The sequence below is a fragment of the Bombyx mandarina genome, chromosome 15 (genome assembly GCF_030267445.1).
Source record: "Bombyx mandarina strain Sakado chromosome 15, ASM3026744v2".
Lineage (NCBI taxonomy): Eukaryota > Metazoa > Arthropoda > Insecta > Lepidoptera > Bombycidae > Bombyx > Bombyx mandarina.
Genome location: NC_143221.1, coordinates 9751465 through 9775904, shown reverse-complemented (window position 1 = coordinate 9775904; position 24440 = coordinate 9751465). Strand labels below are relative to the sequence as shown.

The following is a 24440-nucleotide window of genomic DNA, read 5'->3' as shown; positions in this document are numbered from 1 at the left end:
TGTTTGTTGTAGCTCTCTTCTACGGTAAAAATTTTTTCATCCCAAAAAAGAATTTCCCGATATTTTTTTCCCGCGTACAGCTTCAACCAAGCGCGGCATCTCTTCAGTCTCAGGTCCATTAGACGAGCATTCAAACGATGTCCTGTTTTTCTTCGATATGCCCGAAGCCCTAAGTCTTCATTTAACACCCTTTGCACCGTGGTTCTGCTTAACCCCATCTGAAGGGCCAACAGTTTCTGCTTACGTTTGGGATTTCTTTGAATTCGCGCCTTCACAGCTTTTATCACTGCTGGAGTCCTAACAGACCGAGGGCGACCACTTCTTGACCTGTCATCTACACTAGAGTCTTCATTGTATCGTTTGATTGTACGATAAACGAATCTTTTGGTTATATTCAAATTTTTCAGTATGTTAAAATTTGAATTGGCGCGTAACCGCAACGATGCAACGCAATAACTGCAACACGGTCTTCTTTTAGCGTCCACTCCATATTTAAAAATGAGTAAAAATTCTAAAAGTATACATTTTTATTTTCATGAACAATTCGAAATTCGAATTCAATAAACTTTTTTGTGGCCAGCATTCTAAAAGAAAAGTTTTGACTGTGTGACAATACTTATGACCTGACTAGGTATAATAAAGTTTTATAAGCAATGAGAAATACACCTGCGAGTGGACTACGTAATGAGGTTGTGGCTTCAGAATGGATCTGTGGCCATTTTAGGCGAACGTGGGTCGACGAAAAGCTACCGGTGTTCAGTAATTGTCTTTATATTTAAATTAAGTGAATGTTTCGCGAAACAGGAAGCAGGAACTATAATGTCTTGGATAATTTAAATTGAACATTAATGTGAACTTTTTATAAACGTAAATCGAGTGCTTCATTATTTTCTTGGCTCTGTTTGATTTCTGCATGTTTACTGAATATCAAAAGGATTTAAAGTTCATTGATTGATTAAATATTCGGTGGCCGATCACGATTTCTTGGCACCACATGAAACTGCAAGTGCACAAGAATTTGTTATTGCTTTAGGTCACGCGACGAATACCAATAAGATGCGGTCGGGGTGTCGTCGGTGCGTGCTCAGACATCAAGAACTCAATTGTGCGAAATATTAAATATTCTATTCTACGAAACGACCGGAAATGACTGTTTCATTATGCGCGCCGGTTGCCTGAAATGATCGATTCGCGTGATACCGAAGCCAACGCGAAGGGGCGGACATAACTTTTAATCTTCCATTTTGCAGACGTCTTTTTGTTTCGTATCACGGCCAGGTTTTATACCAAAAAAAAAATGTGCTGAGTGATTTCAGCATATTCATAGCTTGGCAGTATTATAAGGCTATATGTCACTACTAGAGCGTGCCACTCTGGACGCACGACACACGATACTAGGTCCTAGGTAGCTCCCACTTTAGATCCGCGTGTTCATAACTTGGCAGTATTATAAGGCTATACGTATGTCACTCACTAGAGCGTGCCACTCTGGACGCACGACACACGATACTAGGTCCTAGGTAGCTCCCACTTTAGATCCGCGTGTTCATAACTTGGCAGTATTATAAGGCTATACGTATGTCACTCACTAGAGCGTGCCACTCTGGACGCACGACACACGATACTAGATCCTAGGTAGCTCCCACTTTAGATCCGCGTGTTCATAACTTGGCAGTATTATAAGGCTATACGTATGTCACTCACTAGAGCGTGCCACTCTGGACGCACGACACACGATACTAGGTCCTAGGTAGCTCCCACTTTAGATCCGCGTGTTCATAACTTGGCAGTATTATAAGGCTATACGTATGTCACTCACTAGAGCGTGCCACTCTGGACGCACGACACACGATACTAGGTCCTAGGTAGCTCCCACTTTAGATCCGCGTGTTCATAACTTGGCAGTATTATAAGGCTATACGTATGTCACTCACTAGAGCGTGCCACTCTGGACGCACGACACACGATAACAGCATACTAAGTCCTAGCTAGCTCCCACTTTAGATGTGCGTGTGATAACGACACTTCGTTAATCGAATTATATTACTATATTTCGACATCCATCAAACTATCATTTGATGTTTTTTGATGAAGAAGCATGAGAAGCGTTCGTTGCAAAAGCCGTTGCGTGCGTGATTGCGTGTGCGGACATTGGAGCGCCCACAGGGCAGGTCGGCGGGACTTTGCGCACGCAAGCATCTTCCCGCTAATCAGCTCATGTATCGACAGACATACTTGCACAATTAGTTTTCTTAGTAGCAAAACCTGCCCGCTGATCATTAATTACTCGTGGACGGTAGCCTTTAGTAGTTAAGTAGCAGATGCCTATCTGTACGGTTGACATAATAATATCTTTATAATTTTCCTCGCATTATTGTAAAATAGGTTAAAGGTTTTTAGTTATAAGGAATTTTTAATATAATGTCATGCCTTTCAATGTCATCGTTGTATCATGAATTGACTGATCGAAATAATCAGTACATTAAACAAACGAACGAATTAAAAACGAAATTAGAAATACACACCTTAAGTTAAAGCTGTGTCTATAACATATGAAAAATTCTTTGATGTTGGTTGATTACAAAAACTTTAAGTGAAATTAAGAAAATTAGTTATCACTATTAATTTTTATTGCATGCTCCTCACTCCGGACACGTCAATGATAATTTATAATCATGCCTAACAAAGAAAAAACTCACTCCGGACACGTCAATGATAATCATGCCTAACAAAGAAAAAAATACTCGTACGCTAAAAATTATGTGTGAATTTGGTTTACTTCAAGATACATGAAAATAAGACCTTTCTTTTTTGCCTTCGGATACGGACTAGCATGCGGCTCGTTGTACGATACCACCTAACTCATGATGAGTGGTCTCCATCGCCCGTGTACTATTACGAAGCTTATCAACTATGATCAAACCTCGTCGGCAAATAATATTCATTTTTCAGTTCGAAGTTCATTCCAAAACCGGATGGTACGAAGCAAAAATATATCTGGAAACGTATTGTAGATGAACGTTCTAGATAGATGGCATGGATTAAAGCTGACTACACCGGAGCCGAGCGGTTGAATGACTAAACAAAATGACGGAATCATCTCGAACAATTTTTCGAACTTATGAAACATATGGTAGAAATCACAGAGATAGGTGGACTTGGAGAAATGTTTTGTATGAAAATGACCAAAGAGAGTATCAAAAATATTTATTAACAACAGGACTAGGCCTCTTTTATTAGAGATATCAGTTGGATGCTCGAGGGGATTACCATCGGCAATATCTCTATCTCCAAAACCATCAGACTTTTCTCTCAAATGAACATTTTTTGGTTGACCTATTCTGAAACTAAGTCAATTTTTTATTCTATAGCCACGGCGGGAAATTAAACCTATGCAACAAATAAATACTTCACAAACTCTCCACGTGACCCGTAATGATCCGAAGAGTAACTTAAAAATAAGATTAAGAATTGATTAGCTTTAGGTACGTTATTCAACAAATACCTGCTAATAATTGAATGAAGATCCACCTGTTTAAGGGTACACTTGTCAGTCAACCGGGTCTGTTAAGCAGATTAAACATAAACACTCATTTGCGATCACTCGAATGTTCTATTGTGACAGTTTCATTAAATAAACAAATAGGTACTTAAATACATTTCCTACTCTGCGTTTATAATGTTAGCATTAATTCAAAATATAGTTCCTATTAATAATGATACGTAGCATTTATAAAATATTTTAAATTAGTAGGCATTATTACTCACCTTTCCGTGCTTAAGCAAACTCTATTGTATTCAATTTGTTTTAGAAAATAGAACGTAGTGTAGAAGACACGTTATACTAAACAAAACGATGAATGAATTCTTGCCCGAGGGGTCTATGAAATGCCTAATGTTTGTGTAAGTTTACCGAGAAAAGAGAATGTGAGGCGACACCTCAGCGGAGGTCTCGGAGCGTCGACGATTCAATATTTGCTTGCGGGGGGATGCGGGAGGGGCGACCGGCCAAGATGCTGGCCGAATGTTAATTTTCACGATGAAGCCATTTGACGGACGTGCCCTGCTGTCGTAAAGAACCCGCGCCACATTTCTCGAAACCCATACGATACGACGATCGTGCAATGTCTATTGTCGCATGCGAAAGAAGTATCGCCAATACAGACGACGAACCGAAGCTTCGAACACGATCGCATAACTCTCATTCATTACACGTATCAAAATAAAATAAAAAATGCATTCCTCGCATTCAATACGACTTAATTCGATACATCGAAATGTGATTTAAATTTTTATGGCGACACCGTGTTCTTAAACAAATTTTACAAGCATGTCCACAAAGTCTTTAAGTTTGATGTCGTATTTCCCACGGACTGACATTCCAACCCTATTAACTACCGATACACGATCGTATTTATCTCCTCCTTCTACGTCGCTACACTCTTAGCGGAGTGGTCGTCGCCGTCCTGTTTTTAATAATAAATAAACAATAAAAATCATTTATTGCCTTTCACACTAAATAACAAAAAATATTTAAAAAAATTAAAATAAGGCAAAAGGAGGTGGCTCAGCTAATGCTGTTCAAAGTAGATGAATCGAACAGCGCTGATTTTCAATCATCTCCGTTTCCCTTTGGTTCATTGCGGGAATCTGGCTTTAGTGACGTATTTTACAAACCAGCGCCATAGGTTTTACAAATCATCGCCAGTCCTCCCATCCAACTTCGCGTCTCGTGCTTTCGTGCAAAGGGTAATCTGTGGCGGCACTAATCTGCTCAATTCACTTTACGGGAGATCAGTCGGGCGGCCTGACCCTCTATACCTTGTCCTGTACCACTAGGCACTCAATCAAATGATCTACCACCCCCTTTAAATACATCCAAACATATCATATTATAGAACTTATATTAATTAGATATTTTGTATTTATTATAGTAGTAGGTAGGACCTCCTGTGAGTCCGCACGGGTAGGTACTACCAGCCTGCCTATTTCTGCCGTGAAGCAGTATTGCGTTTCGATTTGAAGGGTGGGGCAGTCGTCGTGACTATACTGAGTCCTTAGAACCCATATCTCAAGGTGGGTATTTACGTTGTAGATGTCTATGGGATCTAGTAACTACTTAGCACCCTCACTGAGAGCTCGTCCACCAATATACGCAAAGAAAAAACAACAAGAATTGCAATAGTAAAAATTCAAGAATATTATTAATCACGTAAATACTTGACCTACATACGTAAATTGTATAAGAAACAACAACAACAACAACAACAAAAAATTTATGACGCATTGTTTAAATAGCGTGCATTTTAACTAATTGGAAAGACAAAAATGCCACGCTCAACTGAGCATGTTGTTTAAATATTGTCGGACGGCATAGATATGTACCTATTTGTTGAGCAAAGACATCACAACGTGTGAACCGACCACGATGGTGACTGTCAGCCGGCGAGCATCCGATCTCAACAAACTGACATTTCCGCTCCAGATCATTACCGTTCACCATTTTCCTAACTGTACCTACCTATGTATGTACATATATACCTACGTATCTATGTTCATTGCTAACGTGATGTTTACTATAGTTTTCATACGAAGTCGCGTAGCATTGTTAATGAAGAAAACATTCACGAAAATACTGAGAAACGTTCTTAACTATTTTAGTGCTAAGCTTATTTTCACATATCTTGCGAAAATTGTTAAAGGATTTTTTTTTTAAAGTAGGTACTTTATAAAATACTCAACTTAACAAAATACTAAAATCAAGGATAAATTTACAACAAAACAATTTATTTATAAAAAAGTTATTAATTTATTAAAAACGTTATACACCATAGATAATAGACCTAAATTAGTTATACACGTGCGCGTTCAGACACGTCCGTACATGTCGATACCGAATACCTCCAAAGAAATAGTCGCAAATAGTCGGTATTCCGACGCTCCGGAATCTATACGCATTAATAGAGACGACCTATCGACGGTTTGCGCTCAAAATGAATTTATTTCTGTAGACCCGAACATCAATAAGTTAACCTTAAAATAGAACGATTTACCTATTTTTTCAGTTTTAGAACATAGAAAAGAATCGATTCAAAAACAAAAAACTTGACGACAGCACTATTTCAGATACACATAATATCAAAAGACAAGGAGTATCTCGGAGTCTCTTAAACATCATCTTCTCCCCTGTCCTCGATATATACTTTGTTGCACAAACACTCCAGCTTACTACACAATGCGGCATACGAGCGGCGCACTCATACGCGGGACAATACAATTTAATTGAGGGGTGCCATTCACACGGAACACCTTCTTGTTTCGCTGGAAGACCATAATGAAATATGTGAACAAAAAACATTTACAAAGGAACTTCGTATTCGAATCAAGAAAAAGGAATAAGTCCCCGACTGAGATCAATACGGTAGATAAATAAAACGTTGTGCATTGTTCGGAATGTAGTGTTTACGAAACTTACGGTTTCTCACAGAATCGATTACATTTCATTTATACTCGTATTATCGAATTTATGACGAATTTTATTGTTTTATAATGACAAAAAAATTATCCTTGTTAACGCATTATTAATGATCGAATTCAAAGAATTTCGTTCAAAAAAAATTAATTTAATACTTATCGCGTACCGTTATTAGAAGGGTACAGTCACAACGATTAATATTCTAAAGTATAAACGAACGCAAAAAGAGATTAAACGAATTTGTATAATGAACAGGCTTCCTCCTCCCTCCTCTACCTGGTCTCAGGTTGTTAACGTCAGAGCTTTAAAATAATCGGTCCAACAAATCGGGTCGCTTCGACGTGTCAGGACATGTTGTCGGTTTTTATTTGGACCCTTGTTCGATATCTATGCTCGTTTGTATTTTATGGCCACTTCGTTTCGAATATCGAAACAAAAACGGTCACTTAACGAAACATGTTAATCGAGATGTCTCTATCTGTGTTCAATTATACATTATTATCTCATCTAATACAATGTTATGATACGTTTACTAACACTTAGTACTCTTGATTCTTTTATAAGACAGTATAACTTATATTATTGTATTAAATATTAACAAATTGTACATTTTTTCGGCGATTTCATTTTATTATGATGTTGTAAAAAACAAAAATTTTGTATCCCTTTTTACGAAAATTCCGCGGACGGAGGAGTATGAAATTTCCCACACTTATAGAGAATATAGAGAAGTGCACAATGCTAATTATTTTTTTAAAATAATCCTTAAAAAGTACATTAAACCAATAAAGAAAACATTACACACACTAACATGTATTCGACACACACACGCATATATACTATTTTATTTACTAGTCTGTGGTCAAGTTGAGACTAAATTAATATTGAGTAAAGAAGTAAAGTCTTTGACAATAGAACCGTAATAATGTTCAAACTTATAATTTAAATTAATAATTTTATTAAAGTCGAATTTCGACTACCACTAGTTATAATTAATTGAAACTAGTGGTCCCGCAGTAGTCGAAATTCGACTTTAATCAATTGAAATTTAATGTTTAAACATTATTATGGTTCTATTGTCAAATACTATTATACATACTTACATATATAATATAATCACAGATTTCGCCAAAACTACACTATACGTAAATAATAATAAAGACAAACAATATTCATCTATGTATTTTCAATTTGACCACAGCCTTAAAACACTAACAAAAGTTTGACAATTGACAATAAACAAAGAGTATATTTATATATATAGGTATGTGTTGTGTCAAATACATGGTAGTGTGTGTAATGTTTTCTTTGTTGATTTAATGTATCTTTTATGCATTATTTAAAAAAAAAATTAGCATTGTGCACCTCTTCTCTATATTCTCTATAAGTGTGGAAAATTTCATACTCCTGCGTCCGCGCAATTTTCGTAAAAAAGGATACAAAGTTTTTGCTTCACGTATTAATATATAGATAAGATACATGATTATTTAGTAATGTCGAGTGGGAATAAAGTCAAGAGATCGCTGTCAAGAGCAGCGAGTGCAACAAGCTGCGGAGCGGTGTGCGCGGGCAGTGCAGGCCGGGGGACGCGGCGGCTCGCAACAAAGAACGTTCCGGGAACCGACACAATACAGGTTTGCGGCGACGTGCGATACCTTCGCAGATACCGGGCCCCGGCTCACCCGCATCCGATATTCCCCTTGGCCCACCGTTACAATTCATTGTCAAATCATTACAAAAAAAAAAACGGTTGTCTGTAAAGTCGGTTTACTGACGATAGTTGAACGTGCCAACGTCATAAGAAACTACTGATGGAATGGTTTCATTTTTAAATAATCGCAATTATCGTTGCTATAAACAATTGACACCACACTCACTATTCACTGAACTTCATACTTGACGAAAACATGTAAATGTATTATTGTAAAGCAGCTGTCCACGCGGATGCATCGCTCACTCAAGTAGGAGAGAGACAGATGTCGAACGTTGTCGAACGCGGAGGCCGATTGTGCCTCTTTGTCGCTCGTTGCGCGCTCTCGCTTACACTTCAAGCCTTAAATGGAACGCCTCAGAGCGAGGTAACACCGCATGAGTCATGTTTTTTCGTGCGTGCAGCCAGCTCCATCGAATTATAAGACATTGTCACGTCAAAAAAAAAAAGATATATCAAACTTTTGTATTCGTTCTACTATCGTTTCATTGCAATACAACAGCATTAATTACCTATGAATACCTAGAATTTTATAAATGCAATCAATATTTAAATCGCTTCTCCAAACTGATTAAGTATCTTGATTTGGTTCTAGATAGCGATCGAAGACTGGCAAAAAAAACGGCCGGATCGAATTCGCACAGCTCTGTACGTGGAATTACAGACGTAAGACACGAATATTGATAAGACTCACACTCACAACGACCGACAATTTTTAGCTCCACGTTTCGAAGCTCGCTTAAGAATCGAAGTAAAACGATGAATACGTGAGAAGTTACACTTCGCACAAAGACGAAGCTACTCTACATATAAGTAAAAGTGGAGTTATAAAATACATCATACATCACAAGCTATTTCAGAGACGTACGTCATATGGAGCGCGGCGCACTGTCGTCCAAGGATTTATTACCTAAGCTGCAAATCCATTACCGATATTCATCTTCCATATCTATAAAGCAGTAAAGCCATTGATTACTTTACTTAAGACAGACAACTGCTTTGTCCTAGAAATTGGAGGATATATTCCTTGTTTATTTTAGAGATATAGCGGCACTCAAGATTTTTTTACATTTTGGAATTGAACGATGAAGTTGTAAGGGATTCTTTATTAATAACTTCCAAAAACAGTAAGTACGATTTGCTTGAAGAAATCTTTTTTAAAGCAATTGATGACAGTTTTCAATTCTCTCTTGTTAGGCATTCAATGTTGTGTTGTCTACAGGCTATAGTCCACTGAGTTTCTCGCCGGATCTTCTCAGTGGGTCGCGTTTCCGATCCAGTGGTAAATTCTGCGAAGCATTGCTCTTGCTAGGGGCCAGTGTTAGCACCACTCCGGTTGGAGCCCCGTGAGCTCACGTACATGTTAGGGCGAAGCTGAAATAGCCTCTCAAGGCTATCAGCATAGGTACGAAAAAAATTACACGATTTCAGTAAACATTTTAGATGCATGCATGCTATGCAATAATAATAATTGTTATTTTGAAGTATGTAAGTCGACAAAATCTACGCGGTTGATCTAGCACCAACAGTACAATTAAAAGTAACCAGATTTAAATTACAATATAAATTGTCGGTCTTCAGAATCTGTTTTCGTTGGTCATTCACATAGTTACAATAATAATAATAATAACTGAGAACAAGCGGTTTTTGGTAGGCAGCGGCTTTCGGTAGGCAGCGGCTTTCGGTAGGCAGCGGCTTGGCTCTGCCCTTGGCATTGCTGAAGTCCATGGGCGACGGTAACCACTCACCATCAGGTGGGCCGTATACTCGTCTGCCTACAAAGGAAATAAAAAAAATAAAAAAATAAAAATCACCCATGGTCATCCGGCCTTAGGGCCGGGCTAAATTAGTTTAGGATTCCCTGTGTTAGTAAACACGTAGACGAAAGTGCAAACAAACCGTTCATCACACGAATGTTTACCCGGTGTGGGAATCGATCCCACGACCCTGGCGCAACAGTCTGGACCGCTAACTACTGCACCAACGAGTCATTCAAGGAGTTTCAATCTTTTGATTCAACCTATTGCAGAGTATGAAGGACACCGCCGCGCCGGTCGCTTAGACAATTACATTCTCTACAGTATAAAACCAAATTACCTTCGACATTACTAGGAACCGCCTTCAGTCAATAAGGTACCTACCGTGTTCTCGTGCTCGTTACGACGAAGTTATGACGAATGCCTTTTAATTCCATGAACAAATTAAACATTGGCTACGAGATTTTCATGATCGTTTTAATCAATTTAACCTATTTTAGATATAATATTTGTGAAAAAAAACCCTTTATTATTTAAAACTCTTTAATTTTAAAAAGATTTTCTTAAGACGGGTATTCAGTGAAGAGAGTAAGTAGTTCAGTTTTGCATAGTATTTATAATGATACTATTTAAAATATTAATTTAAATAAAGATTAAGGGCTTTAAATGCTGTTTTCTTATTTATATTACAGGTGAGTGAATATTTTGTTAGATAAATTTATTATAATATTAATTTTATACTGCCAGTAAAATTATATTTATATTAACACGCAATTAAGTTCTTTCATTGTACTCATTCATTCTGGAGTATTTGATATCATTATATGCATATTTAATTAACATTTCATTTATTTATTGCTGAGGTGGGTGGACGATCTCACGGCCCACCTGGTGTTAAGTTGTTACCGGTGCCCATAGACATCTACAACGTAAATACCATCACCCACCTTGAGACATAAATTCTAAGGTATAAGACATAAATTTTAGGTACTTCAAGCACCGGTCACCGTTCTCGTCGAACCCGTCGCTTGCGACGAAGGGCTCGACGAGTAAATTAACTCTCAGACACAGCCCACTGAGTTTCTCGCCGGATCTTCTCAGTGGGTCGCGTTTCCGATCCGGTGGTAGATTCTGTGAAGCACGGCTCTTGCTAGGGTTCGTGTTAGCAACATCGTCAGGTTGAGCCCCGTGAGCTCACCTACTAAAGTTAGGGTTACGCTGACATAGCCTCTCAAGGCTATCAGCTTAGGTAGGAAAAAAAAAAAAAAAAAAACTAGAGGTCCCGCAGTAGTCGAAATTCGACTATAATTAATTGGAATTGTAAGTTTGTGCACTATTATCATTGTATTTTATACTTCTATAATCACAAATTTCGCCAGGACTACACTATAAAAAATATTAACAAAGACAAACAATATTTAATCTATTCTCAATTTGACAACAGACGTCAAGAACAAAAGTTTGACAATATATAGTATGCATGCGTGTGTGCGTCAAATACATGGTATGTAGTATGTGTAATGTTTTCTTTATTGATTTAATGTATTTTTTATGCATTATTTAAAAAAAATATTAGCATTGTGCACTCCTCTATATTCTCTATAAGTGTGGAGATTTTCATACTCCTCCGTCCGCGCAATTTTCGTAAAAAGGGATACAAAGTTTTTGCTTCACGTATTAATTTCTGAGAAATTCCATTTGAGTGACGTATTCAAATACATACATGGCATGTAATATAACAAGTCGGAACAAGTGGATAATGACATAATCCATTGGCACGGCGGTCTAGAGTCTAGTATCAAAAACGTTCTGAGTCACGCTAATAAATATACTCCGATTGTGTAATATAATATACAATATGTGAAATAAATACCCAGTTTATAATGATTCATAATTAAAATAGTGGTTAAGTACTTTCGTTTTTTTTTTAATTGTTTAGATGGGTGGACGAGCTCACAGCCCACCTGGTGTTAGGTGGTTACTCGAGCCCATGGACATCTACAACGTAAATGCGCCACCCACCTTGAGATATAAGTTCTACGATTTTAGTATAGTTATAACGGCTGCCCCACCCTTCCGACCGAAACGCATTACTGCTTCACGGCAGAAATAGGCAGGGTGGTGTCTCTTGTGAACCCGCGCGGGTAGGTACCATCAGTAAAACATTATTATCGAGTGTTGGAGATTTATTGATCGTTTCCGTATCGGATCACGCACAGTGAAGGGTTTCTAAGGGTTTCTAATAACGGATTAAGGTTTCAGCTCATCTTAATATAAACTTAACTAGCGACCCGCCCTCGCTTCGCTTCGGAAACATTAAAACACACATGAAACCAAAAATAAATAAATAAATAAATAAAAAAAAGTAGCCTATGTTCATCAGGGACAATGTCGGCTTCTAATGGAAAAAGAATTTTTCATATCGGTCCAGTAGTTTCGGAGCCTATTCAAATTGTAGTTTTAGACCAAACCAATCAAACTCAAGTATTGTAGATGACGGAGGGTTACCGGGTTGTCGAAAAATGCGGAAGTTGCAGAAGACACCCCCTAAAAACCTTTGGACGGCATTACGCATTAATAACTCAATTTTAAGGGAGCTTCAAATACAGAATTTGGTTAGACTGGCTCCCCATCTATGTCTATTACTTACAGTTTTTCAATTACTTATTCAGATACTCAGAGCTCCACAGAGAAACTTACACAGGGCCGGATAGGGATGGTCATCGACTCGTTGAATCAATATCCTCAAAGAAATGAGCCAATCCAATATGAACCGAAGCGGTGAAAAAACAAAACAAAGAAGTATCTAGGATTGGCTTTGATACAACAACGACCAACCACAGTGACAAAATAGTACGACTTCTTAGGCGGATACCTGATCTATGTTAACAAATATCCGGTTTCATCGAAGGGCGTAAGAAGAACAGCCCTCCCTATCACCAGTAATATGGTAATAGACGTCTCATAGGAACTTTGGTTTATCGTATTTTTTCTTAAATAAACATCATAATAATTATTACCTAGTGTATACTCAATTGTACATCGAAATTAAAATCATTCTCTTCCAGGCTATCCTTAACCTTTAAAGAACAATGGCAGTAATGTATGGGACAATTGTACCAATATAAAGTTTCATGTTTCTTCATATAGCTAAATTTATTTGATAGATAATATCATTGTCGAATATAATTTTAATTATCAATTTTTAGGACTTTGCAATATAGGTATTGTGACTTCATACGTGGTGAGTTTCTAACGGGAACGCAGAAATATCATGTGGCGCTCTTAAATTATTATATTCAATATTTTAGTGTTCTGTGGTGTTATGACTTTAGTCAAAAACTCAACCACACACACAATTTCAATACCTACAATGTATACAGGAACTGTTAACGCTAGCCGTATATTTTTTTAAAACAGTCGAACCGGCATATGATTTTTTTTGTCGATTCATCCGTTTGGACAAGCAAAAGCAAAGGCAAAGCAATACACAGCCCATACAGCCAAGCCTTCCAATTATTTTTTAGCAAAAAGTCATTTTCGTTAAATCTATACTGCTGTAGAGGTAATTTTTGTCGTATAGTATCGGTCGCATTTCGTTTAATAAAGCAGTTTTTCCTAACACATGCCAAGTTTAAAAAACTTATAATGCGTTTTGTTATCAATGATCAACGTTTAGTTGCTATCTTTTTTCAAATATTATGTTTTTTTTTTTTGTTTTTGCAGTTTTACAAAAAAAAAATATATACACGAAAATATTTGGATGGTTACCCTTTATAAATCAGACAACTCTTATAAGGAAACAATAAAAAATAATAGTGTACAAAAACTGTCGTTCTTCTTTGCACTTTACTTATTTTCTTTATTATTAAATTGGACTAAATTATCTTGTCCTACACAGATGCAATTAAATTCTATATGGTTTCAAGTATTTTAATTGTATATTTAAGAGTACGTTTCATATTTATAGATTTCCGAGTAGCATTTTTTCGCGTTACCGCGTCAGCAGCGAGACCGGAGTAGGTACCTGGTGATGAGTGGACGCGGTGCGCGCTTTAACGAATGCCAATCACCACTTCTCGGAACTGCACTTGTTTTGCGCACCAGGTGCAGCCGTAAGTAGCTTGTACATCGATAGCTTAATACTTTTTTTTTTGGTCAGCAGCCATAAATACAATTCACTTGTAGGAGCGTAGTATCACGTTGACAATTGACATGCTGAATCGCATAATATCGTAATTTGAAACGCACCGCGTTCTTATTCTTTTCGTAATAAAGAACATAATGTAATACTTTTAGCACATATTTCGAAGTGTGTTATGTTATTGTGACATTCGTTGTGATCCGAAAGTCGATGAAACGAAAAAGCGACAGTAAAAAGAGACAGACATATAAATTCATAAGATTTAACGTGGGAGAAAATGAGATAGGATGCATTATACATTGTTTCTTATATCCGTGATTCTCTTTGTGCTCTGCTTCGTACCTAATATTCGTACTTAATACATTCTGAATAAAGTAATATATTATAAAGAATAAAATGTGTAATAATTATCAAACTATGTATCACTATGATCATTACTAAAACCTACAATTATCCTCTTCCCGAAATTTTACATTCGTCTCATTATCTTGAAGACAAAAATTTTAAAAGTTTCACTTCTACCACGTGTGAATTGCACACATATTTTTAATTTTTTTAAAGTTCCACGTCACAAAACAATCAGTTTCAAAATTGTGAATATTTAGTAATAAAAAAATGTCCTCCACTAAATAATACTGAAACTGAGGAAAAACAAATAACAATCGTGGTATTTAGTTGCCGGGTTCTACGATAAAGTTTTAATATCATATCATAAACGTTAGTAACATCGTTTTGCAAAAAAAAAAAATTATTAATATTGTGTAACTGTTATCAAAATCTAGAGCGTATTGACGGAGTATGTGATAAATGGAATTCCGTTTGTGTATACGGTGTGTTCACGTTTATCAGACGCAAATCAGGATTCACATCTGTCGTTAACGATAAAATTTAATATTAAAGACATACAATTTTATTTGTAATTCTTTTTTTTTTTTTTTAATGCTTAGATGTGTGGACGAGCTCACAGCCCACCTGGTATTAAGTGGTTACTGGAGCCCAATTACATCTACAACGTAAAATGCGCCACACACCTTGAGATATAGTTCTAAGGTCTCAGTATAGTCAAAACGGCTGCCCCGCCCTTCAAACCGAAACGCATTACTGCTTCACGGCAGAAATAAGCGGGGCGGTGGTACCTACCCGTGCGGAATCACAAGAGGTCCTACCACCAGTAATTGCGCAAATTATAATTTTGCGGGTTTGATTTTTATTGCACGATGTTATTCCTTCACCGTGGAAATCAATCGTGAAAATTTGTTAAGTACGTATTTCATTGGAAAAATTGGTACCCGCCTGCGGGATTTGAACACCGGTCCATCGCTCGATACGAATGCACCGGACGTCTTATCTTTTAGGCCACGACGACTTATAAAAGGGTTCGAGGGTAGATAAGCGTACGGCTCACCAGGTGGTCAGCAATTCCAGGAGCATATCCAAGCCGCTGTCTATCAATGGACATCATTAATTACTAGGGTATTTAATGTCAAGAATAACGACATTACGCTTTCAATGATAATTTCAAATATTACTTACGCTTAAGAATCTTGATCGACAACTGTTATTTTATAAATAAATTTTAAAAAATCAAGGAAATCGTACACGGTTTATTTTCACGCTCGACAAAGTTGATTATGTTTGTATAATGGCGTCACCATATAAGTCCGCCATACAAATCCTTTACCGAAGTCCGCATTGCACGAATTCGACAGAGCTTATAATTAAGAGTTTTCCTAGTCAACTTGAATTCGCATTCAAACGTACGTTTCACATTTAGGTTACCTAAAAAATCTTCCTTTTAACAAACACGCCATCGTGGATAGTGGACTATCCAATTATTTCCTCGAAGAACGTTTCCTCGAACCGTTCGCTTATCGATATCGGCTCACGGCTATCTGTTTTTTGCAAGCAACATCATGAAATTGTAATTCCTCGTAATATTGATATATATGATTTATTGAAAAATATATTATTTGATTGCAAACTGTGGTGAACACATTATATGAAGATACAAAAAAAAAAAAAAATCTTATTAGTTTATTCGGTTTTTTTCCTCTAGTAGAGCGCCGTGTATCCTAAAAATGTGTAGGCAAGTGGTAAAGGACATATACTTGCAGTGTGCCAGTCACTACTATCAAAGAAAATTCAGATTAGACTCAACCTTCATTTAATGAAGAGCACGAGAAAGAAGCAGTACTACTACGAGTAAATGAAGAAGGGTCATATACCGATGTTTTGTTAATAGCCAAAATAAAAGCTTTTTAAGCTCTCACAGCCATCTCCATGAAGCTACAGTTCAGTTTGTAAAGTAGGAGCGCTGTTATGACAATACAAATGAGACTTCGACCACACGGACCACAGACCACGACCCACGATGGACGGCTGGCTTTTTACTGGTGGTAGGACCTCTTGTTAGTCCGCACGGGTAGGTACCACCACCCTGCCTATTTCTGCCGTGAAGCAGTAATGCGTTTCGGTTTGAAAAGTGGGGCAGCCGTTGCAACTATACTGAGACCTTAGAACTTATATCTCAAGATGGGTGGCGCATTTACGTTGTAGATGTCTATGGGCTCCAGTAACCACTTAATACCAGGTGGGCTGTGAGCTCGTCCACCCATGTAAGCAATTAAAAAAAACCGGCAGAATTCATTTTCTGGTCTTTGAGGTCCGCCTACAACCTGGCCCCGGAAGTTTTACTGGCCATCTACGACAACGACAAGTCGGCACAACAATGTGGTGTTGCTATACACAATATCGAAAATCAAACAATAATTTATATTTTTTGTTCCGCCCTAATTCGCGGTACAGGCTGGCAAGAAGTACCGAGCTACTTATCCTATTTGTAGGTATCCATCGTAATATCCCGATACAAGTTTAATATATAAGTATACATAGCATACATAGATAATCCGTCCTCGTGGGCTTTTCTTTTGTACAACAAGAAAAAATCGTTTACCGAAAGATTTATTTGATGTGAATTTCCTCACCGGTTGAGGAAAATTTTGTATTCGGAACTCGTTTCATCTTTCTCATTAATATCCAGAAAATATAACACAACAAACGGGGAAGTAACGATTTAACGGAAATCCCATTTTATTCAATGCGGAAAAAAAAACAACATTCACAAATATTTGTACGGTAAATAGGACCACAAATATAACGAAGCAGTAAAAACGCGACTGAAAAAATACACAAAGCACCCCTCGATATAACGATATCACATTTGATGACGTAACGTATTATAGACAGTTTGGCTGGAATCACTTTTGCGTAGGTAAAAAAAAAACTCTCAGTCGCTAGTGATAAGGATTTCTCGATCAGATTTCGTAGTTCGAAAATTAATATAGCGAATTCAATGAGACTCGAGCGCACGCACGTACGTACGTAGCGCACTGAAGTAATTATGTCGATTTTTCTCTTCAATCTTCTTCCTAAGGCGCCGGAATGTCTAGTAGACTCTGGGTAAGACGAATCCCAAGATACTGAGTACGAATCTATTTCTAAGAGACTTAAAGGATTAAACATACATTAATTAACAAACAAAAGAGCCTAGGCAAAGTTAAATATTTTTTAAGGGATTTTATGACCTGGTAACTAAGACCTTTAAGTCATGTCTTATTTTAATTTATATTCTTATTTTTATGATAAATGATAATATGGAGTGAAATTAAATGAAATGAAGATGATTAATTTGAGACATTAATCAACTGGGATGAAATCAAATGAATTGAAATTAAATGAGATGATATGGGATGAAATATAATCTCAGTAACATGGTGGTCGTTTACCTACTACGAATTTTTCAGTGGACTTTTTGGAGGATCCCTAGAAGTTACGTCCAGCGGCTTTGTTTCATTTTCCCACATTTATACACTTTCACAGATATTAAACAGATAATAAGCCACCGTTATAACACATTTAAAATAAAACAAATCACACAACTTCACTCCTCGCGTTCCCGCCAAAAAGTCTCGGCAAAGTTAGACAGTCCAGAAGACATATTTACTTCAGTGCGCCATGTAGGGCACTGGTGACCTACATGAAATTCAATGTTAAGAATACGATTAAATAACAAACGTATTTTCTTATGCGTTTTGTGAAAACTTGAAACGGAAATAAATAACTGTAGCATCTGAAAGCAAGGTTGATCCGAATTAAGTTTAAAACGTGTACATAAACGGGGAAGTTTAATACTCATTGTTAAAATGAAAATTAAAAAAAATATATAAAAAGAAAAGGCAGCTGAGTTTCTTGCCAGTTCTTCTCAGGACGGAGGCTAGTTTTTGTGAATAAGCGGTAGTTCTTTTTGACGTTCAACCAGTATGTACTTTCATTTATGTTGAATAACAAAAATTTTATTTGATCTGATTTGAAGTACTTTAAGATTGTGTGTTTCATTGAAAATTTCCCGCGGAATAAAACGTATAGCGTATAAACTTATAATACATAGTATATTGAACCGAGCGAAGGGGGAAACCCTCACGATTCATCTAGCTCGTCGCTATGATTAGAATGTTATTAATGAGTTACGTCACGAATTTATCTTGTTACCTGTGCGAAAACTGGTTTATTACATCACTATCTATTTTTATTAGGTAAACATAAAATATTTATTGAGACATTTTCTTTAATTTATTACTTTTGTGTTCCTGTCTAATCTAATCTAATCTAAGTACAGAAATATTATTTACAAGGCTCAAATAAGTCCACTGAGTTTCTCGTCGGATTATTTCAGTGGGTAGCGATTCCGATCCTGTGGTAGATTCAACGAAGCACTGCTCTTGCTATGGCTAGTGTTAGCAAATTCTCTCAGGTTGAGTCTGTGAGCCCAACTACCCGTTCAGGCGAAACTAGAATAGCCCCTTAAGCTAACAGCGAAAAGGTAGGCAAATAACCCTAAACTAAAACAGTAATTGTTGTTATAACTAAGGTCGTAAAATTTTGTAGATGGTTTTTATGAGAAAACCACACTGAAACACATTGCCTATAGAATCCTATATGAGTCGTCTATTATCAAAGGTGGCAATCTGTGCATTTGGACAAAAAAATGTTATTGATATGTCAATACAGATTGATTTGAATATAATCGTCTCCTTCAAAGAATACGGTTCAAAACCTGCATTAAATAAAGGTTAATAGTTAACCTGTTATTTATCTAAGATGTCGTTCCGAAGAGTTTTGTGACTGCCAATGGAATACAAAGTCAATAATTCGTTTTCTGATTTACCAACAATTGTTCAAAAGTCAGATTGCCGGCTTTGATAATAGTCGACTAATATATGGAATAAAAAACAGTGCAACCTAATATGCCAGTATCAAAGAACTTACCATTCGATACTTCTGTATCCCCTGACGCAACAATGAATGCTCTTGAACTTGTCTTCGAAGCCGTATTCGAATGGTACCGGTTCCTTGGTAAACTGCATCCACGTGGCGTTCGTGGTGAACGTGTTCACAGAGCAGTAGCCGGCGGAGTGCGCACGACTCGCGCTGGCCACCGCCGCCACCACGACTACCCACCACATCTTGATCTATGCCTGCATTCTGAACAAAAAAAAGTCATTATTATTACTTGGACAGATGAACGAGATCACGGCTCATCTTTAACTAAAGCGGTTAAGTGAACTAACGTTGAAATCTCAGTTATATCGTACAAAGATTTTCTCATTTTTTTAACTGAGTTGGATATTTTTACTTGTAAGTTAGTTACTTTTATAAAAATGATCAAGGGCATCCTCCAGGTTAGTCATAGGTTAGTAATGTAATTGTTTAATCTTATATTGTGAATAAAATTATTTTCTTACATTATAATTTAAATTACTTTTCGTTATCGTGTTGTTTTGTTGTATAAATTGTAAGGAATGTTGTTGTACAAATTCAGCACTATATGTCTTGTTTTGTCGTGCGCACATAACTTATGTTGCAAGCCAGATTTGTTTCTTTTTACTTGTGTTTTTTATGTATCTTTTTAGCTTGTAATGTGTATTGTGAGCCTAATAAATAAATAAAACAGTCAGGAACGAACGACTACTTCGCGGCAAGAATAGACGGGATTTGTAGCAGTACGTACTTACATACATACAATATGCTAAGTTAATTTTCAGAGAATGCTATTGCCCATACAACCTAATCCATTGAGTTTCTCGTCGGATTTCTCAGTGATTAGCGATACCGAACCGGTGGTAAATTCTGCGAAGCACTCCTTGCTCATGCTACAGCATATGTTATCAAATACTTTTAGGCTGAGCCCCATGAGCTCGGATCTCAACCAAAGCGAAGCCAGAATAGCCCCTCGAGAGCACTGGCCAAAAAAAAAAAAACGCACGGAAACAGATAGGGCAGTGCGCTATACTAGACTTCCACCACACAGCCTGTTAGAATTGCTATACTGCGCACTGGGCCAAGGTTTTCCCGACACTTCGACTCATGGTTTCTATTGTGTCAGCGGCACTGGTTTAATTACAGTCATATGTACAATCATACGTTCAAGTTTAAAATAGGACTTTATTACATACATAATACAACTGAGACTAATAAGAAATGAATAATAATAAATTTATAATCGCCGTTTATGTTGAAAGTTGTGTTCGCTTTTTCGAAATATTCTTGTGGTGAATTCCCACGCAACCGAACCGAACTCCGAGTCTTCGTTTCGATTCATTATAAATTAAAAACATTCACAGTCATTCGCTTCATGAAGTCATTTGTTTGTTTTAAATAACGATTTCAGCTTTCTAAGAATACAAACGTTCCTGATGTATATATATTTTTTTAAGTACGGTGTTATGTTAAAAAATTCATTCTTCGTAATTTGTATAAAAGTGAGTGATGAATTTCTTTTTGTATGTATTAACTATGGAACTTCATAAGTGTTCCGTCAGCGGCTACCCATTTTAATCTTTATTTTATTTGATAACTATTTTAGTTGTTGAAAAGAGTATTTGTAAGTAGTAAGAGTATTTGTTATACCGAAAATATTTTTTTTATCGAGTTTGGGCATTTATGGCTTGATTCCGTACGTAAAAAATATTGTCGAATATATTTCTTGCAAAATCGTTTTCATTAGAACTCGCCTAGAATCCTATACTTCTGTAGTTTTATAACCAATGAGTCTCTTCCTAAAAAGTTCCCTATAGAAATCTTGAAATACCATTTTAATCCTGGATATCCGACTGTAATTTGGAGATTTACATACAATGCGTCCCTTTTGTCGGAAAGCTCAATTACTGGTTCATAACTGCACGTGTTGATGTTGCGTTTGAGTCGGATACACCAAAAAATATATTTAGTATCTGCTTTTTCATATTTAGAACTCTTTGACACAAAATTCTAGACAACGGCAGGCGGGAATCACACGAAATTATAATAACTAGAGGTCCTGCAGTAGTCGAAATTCGACTATAATTAATTGGAATTGTAAGGTTGTAAACTATTATGGTTGTATTTTATACTTCTATAATCACAAATTTCGCCAAAACTACACTATAAAAATATTAACAAAGACAAACAATATTTAATCTATTCTCAATTTGACAACAGACGCCAAGAACAAAAGTTTGACAATAAATAGTATGCAGGCGTGTGTGCGTCAAATACATGGTATGTAGTGTGTGTAATGTTTTCTTTATTGATTTAATGTATCTTTTATGCATTATTGTAAAAAAACATTAGCATTGTGCACTTCTTCTCTATATTCTCTATAAGTGTGGAAAATTTCATACTCCTCCGTCCGCGCAATTTTCGTAAAAAGGGATACAAAGTTTTTGCTTCACGTATTAATATATAGATAATAATTAAAATTTATTCCTACCATAAACAACCGAAATCAAAAAAATTAACAATAAAAGAAAATCAACAAGGTTTGGACAAGCTCAGCAATTTTCCATTATTATAATCAACATCGTTAGTTACTTCGATGAAATTCAACTAAATTCTTAGAAGAAAAAAAAATTACTTTCGCTTATTTTAAGGATTCTTCTTCTGAATTCCAGCAATTCCTATTTGTGAGTCTTCAGTCCGAAGTCCGAAGTAAATACTTGAAAACATTTCACTGTAAGTAAACTTTTCAAATTATGAAAATTTTAATGAAAACCTTCGTTTCTTTTGAAATTATAATTTTAGTTATCCATATTGAAGCAATATTTATTATTTTTAAACCACAAAACAAATCTTATGTAATCTATCCTTGTGTGTCTACTTGTGTGAAGGGCTCTACCCGATGATATGTAGGCGAAGTAAAATGTCCCTTAGAAATAAGGTGACACTCTACAAAACTTGCATACGCCCCGTCATGACCTATGCAAGTGTACTGTTCGCTCACGCGGCCCGCATACACTTAAAATCATTTCAAATCATTCAATCCCGTTTTTGCAGGATAGCCGTCGGAGCCCCGTGGTTCGTCAGGAACGTCGACCTCCATGACGACCTGGACTTAGAGTCCATCAGTAAGTATCTGCAGTCGGCGTCCATGCGCCACTTCGATAAAGCGGCACGACACGAGAACCCTCTCATCGTGGCCGCCGGTAACTACATTCCCGATCCTGCGGACAGAATGGAAAGCAGTCGACGTCGCCCAAAACACGTCATCTCGGATCCTCCCGATCCACTAACGGTGCTTTTAGGTACTTCAAGCACCGGTCACCGTTCTCGTCGAACCCGTCGCTTGCGACGAAGGGCCCGACGAGTAAATTAACTCTCAGACACAGCCCACTGAGTTTCTCGCCGGATCTTCTCAGTGGGTCGCGTTTCCGATCCGGTGGTAGATTCTGCGAAGCACGGCTCTTGCTAGGGTTCGTGTTAGCAACATCGTCAGGTTGAGCCCCGTGAGCTCACCTACTAAAGTTAGGGTTACGCTGACATAGCCTCTCAAGGCTATCAGCTTAGGTAGGAAAAAAAAAAAAAAATGTGAAGGGCGTATTGTGTACTTGCCAAAAATACATTTTTTTTTTATTGCTTAGGTGGATGGACGAGCTCACAGCCCACCTGATGTTAAGTGGTTACTGGAGCCCATAGACATCACAACGTAAATGCGCCACCCACCTCGAGATATAAGTTCTAAGTTCTCAGTATAGTTACGATGGCTACCCCACCCTTCGAACCGAAACGCATTACTGCTTCACGGCGGAAATAGGCGGGGTGGTGGTACCTACCCGTGCGGACTCCCAAGAGGTCCTACCACCAGTGATTACGCAAATTATAATTTTGCGGGTTTGATTTTTATTACACGATGTTATTCCTTCACCGTGGAAGTCAATCGTGAACATTTGTTGAGTACGTATTTCATTAGAAAAATTGGTACCCGCCTGCGGGATTCGAACACCGGTGCATCGCTTCATACGAATGCACCGGATGTCTTATCCTTTAGGCCACGACGACTTCATATATCACGATATTTGAAAATAATATTATCAAATAATATTATTTTCAAATATCGAATTACCTTCAAAAGTTTTCAGCATTATTGCATTTAAATATACGTTACATAAAGATTGAACACACTAGCATAATACTCACAATAAGACATAAAGGCAATACAAACTTATTAAGCCAAAAAGATGAAAAAAAGAACCTTGCGCTGTTTTTTGAAAATCGATTTTCGTTAATGTATAAAATATTGCTAACACTATTGTTGTTTGAAGTGCCGCCATTCTAAATAATAGTCATCGAATAGCAAGGGGCATTTGTTCTCCCTTTTTACGGCTTAGATTCGCCTTGCTCACGAACTACACGATGTTAATATTGGGATTGTCGTACAAAAAGACTCCTACATTATGTCTAAATCTTTTAGTAACATTGACTTTAATATGCGCCCCGGTAATCACTTAAATACCAAGCATTCCGTGAGCTCTGGCCACCGCCGACAGTAAACTACCAATATGGTGGAACTATGATTTTTTTAATACGTTTTTATTGGTATATGGTGTTCGATTTGGTATATTATTGGTACATATATAAGCTTGGTATATGCGTATGCTTGCTTTTATGAATTTTTGAACGTAATTTTCGCAGATTTCATGATGTCCGATTGACTTTAAAATTTGCAGACGTATCAATTACCTTTTTTTTTATTGCTTAGATGGGTGGACGAGCTCACAGCCCACCTGGTGTTAAGTGGTTACTAGAGCCCATAGACATCCACAACGTAAATGCGCCACCCACCTTGAGATACAAGTTCTAAGGTCTCAAGTATAGTTACAACGGCCGCCCCACCCTTCAAACCGAAACGCATTACTGCTTCACGGCAGAAATAGGCAGAGTGGTGGTACCTATCCGCGCGGACTCTCAAGAGGTCCTACCACCAGTAAAAACCTACCTACAACAAATACAATAATTTTACATCGCTCTAATATCCTCTAT

General features: G+C 37.1%; 1 protein-coding gene across 1 annotated transcript in view; it reads right to left on the bottom strand.

The window, feature by feature from the left end:
- The window catches only part of LOC114247967 (uncharacterized), a 62138-nt gene that overhangs the window by 32722 nt on the left and 4976 nt on the right, over window positions 1-24440 (bottom strand). The window contains exon 2 of the mRNA XM_028181064.2: window positions 19413-19628. Coding sequence (XP_028036865.2) covers window positions 19413-19609 — 197 coding nt within the window. The 5' untranslated portion in view covers window positions 19610-19628. The remainder of the gene's footprint in view (window positions 1-19412; window positions 19629-24440) is intronic.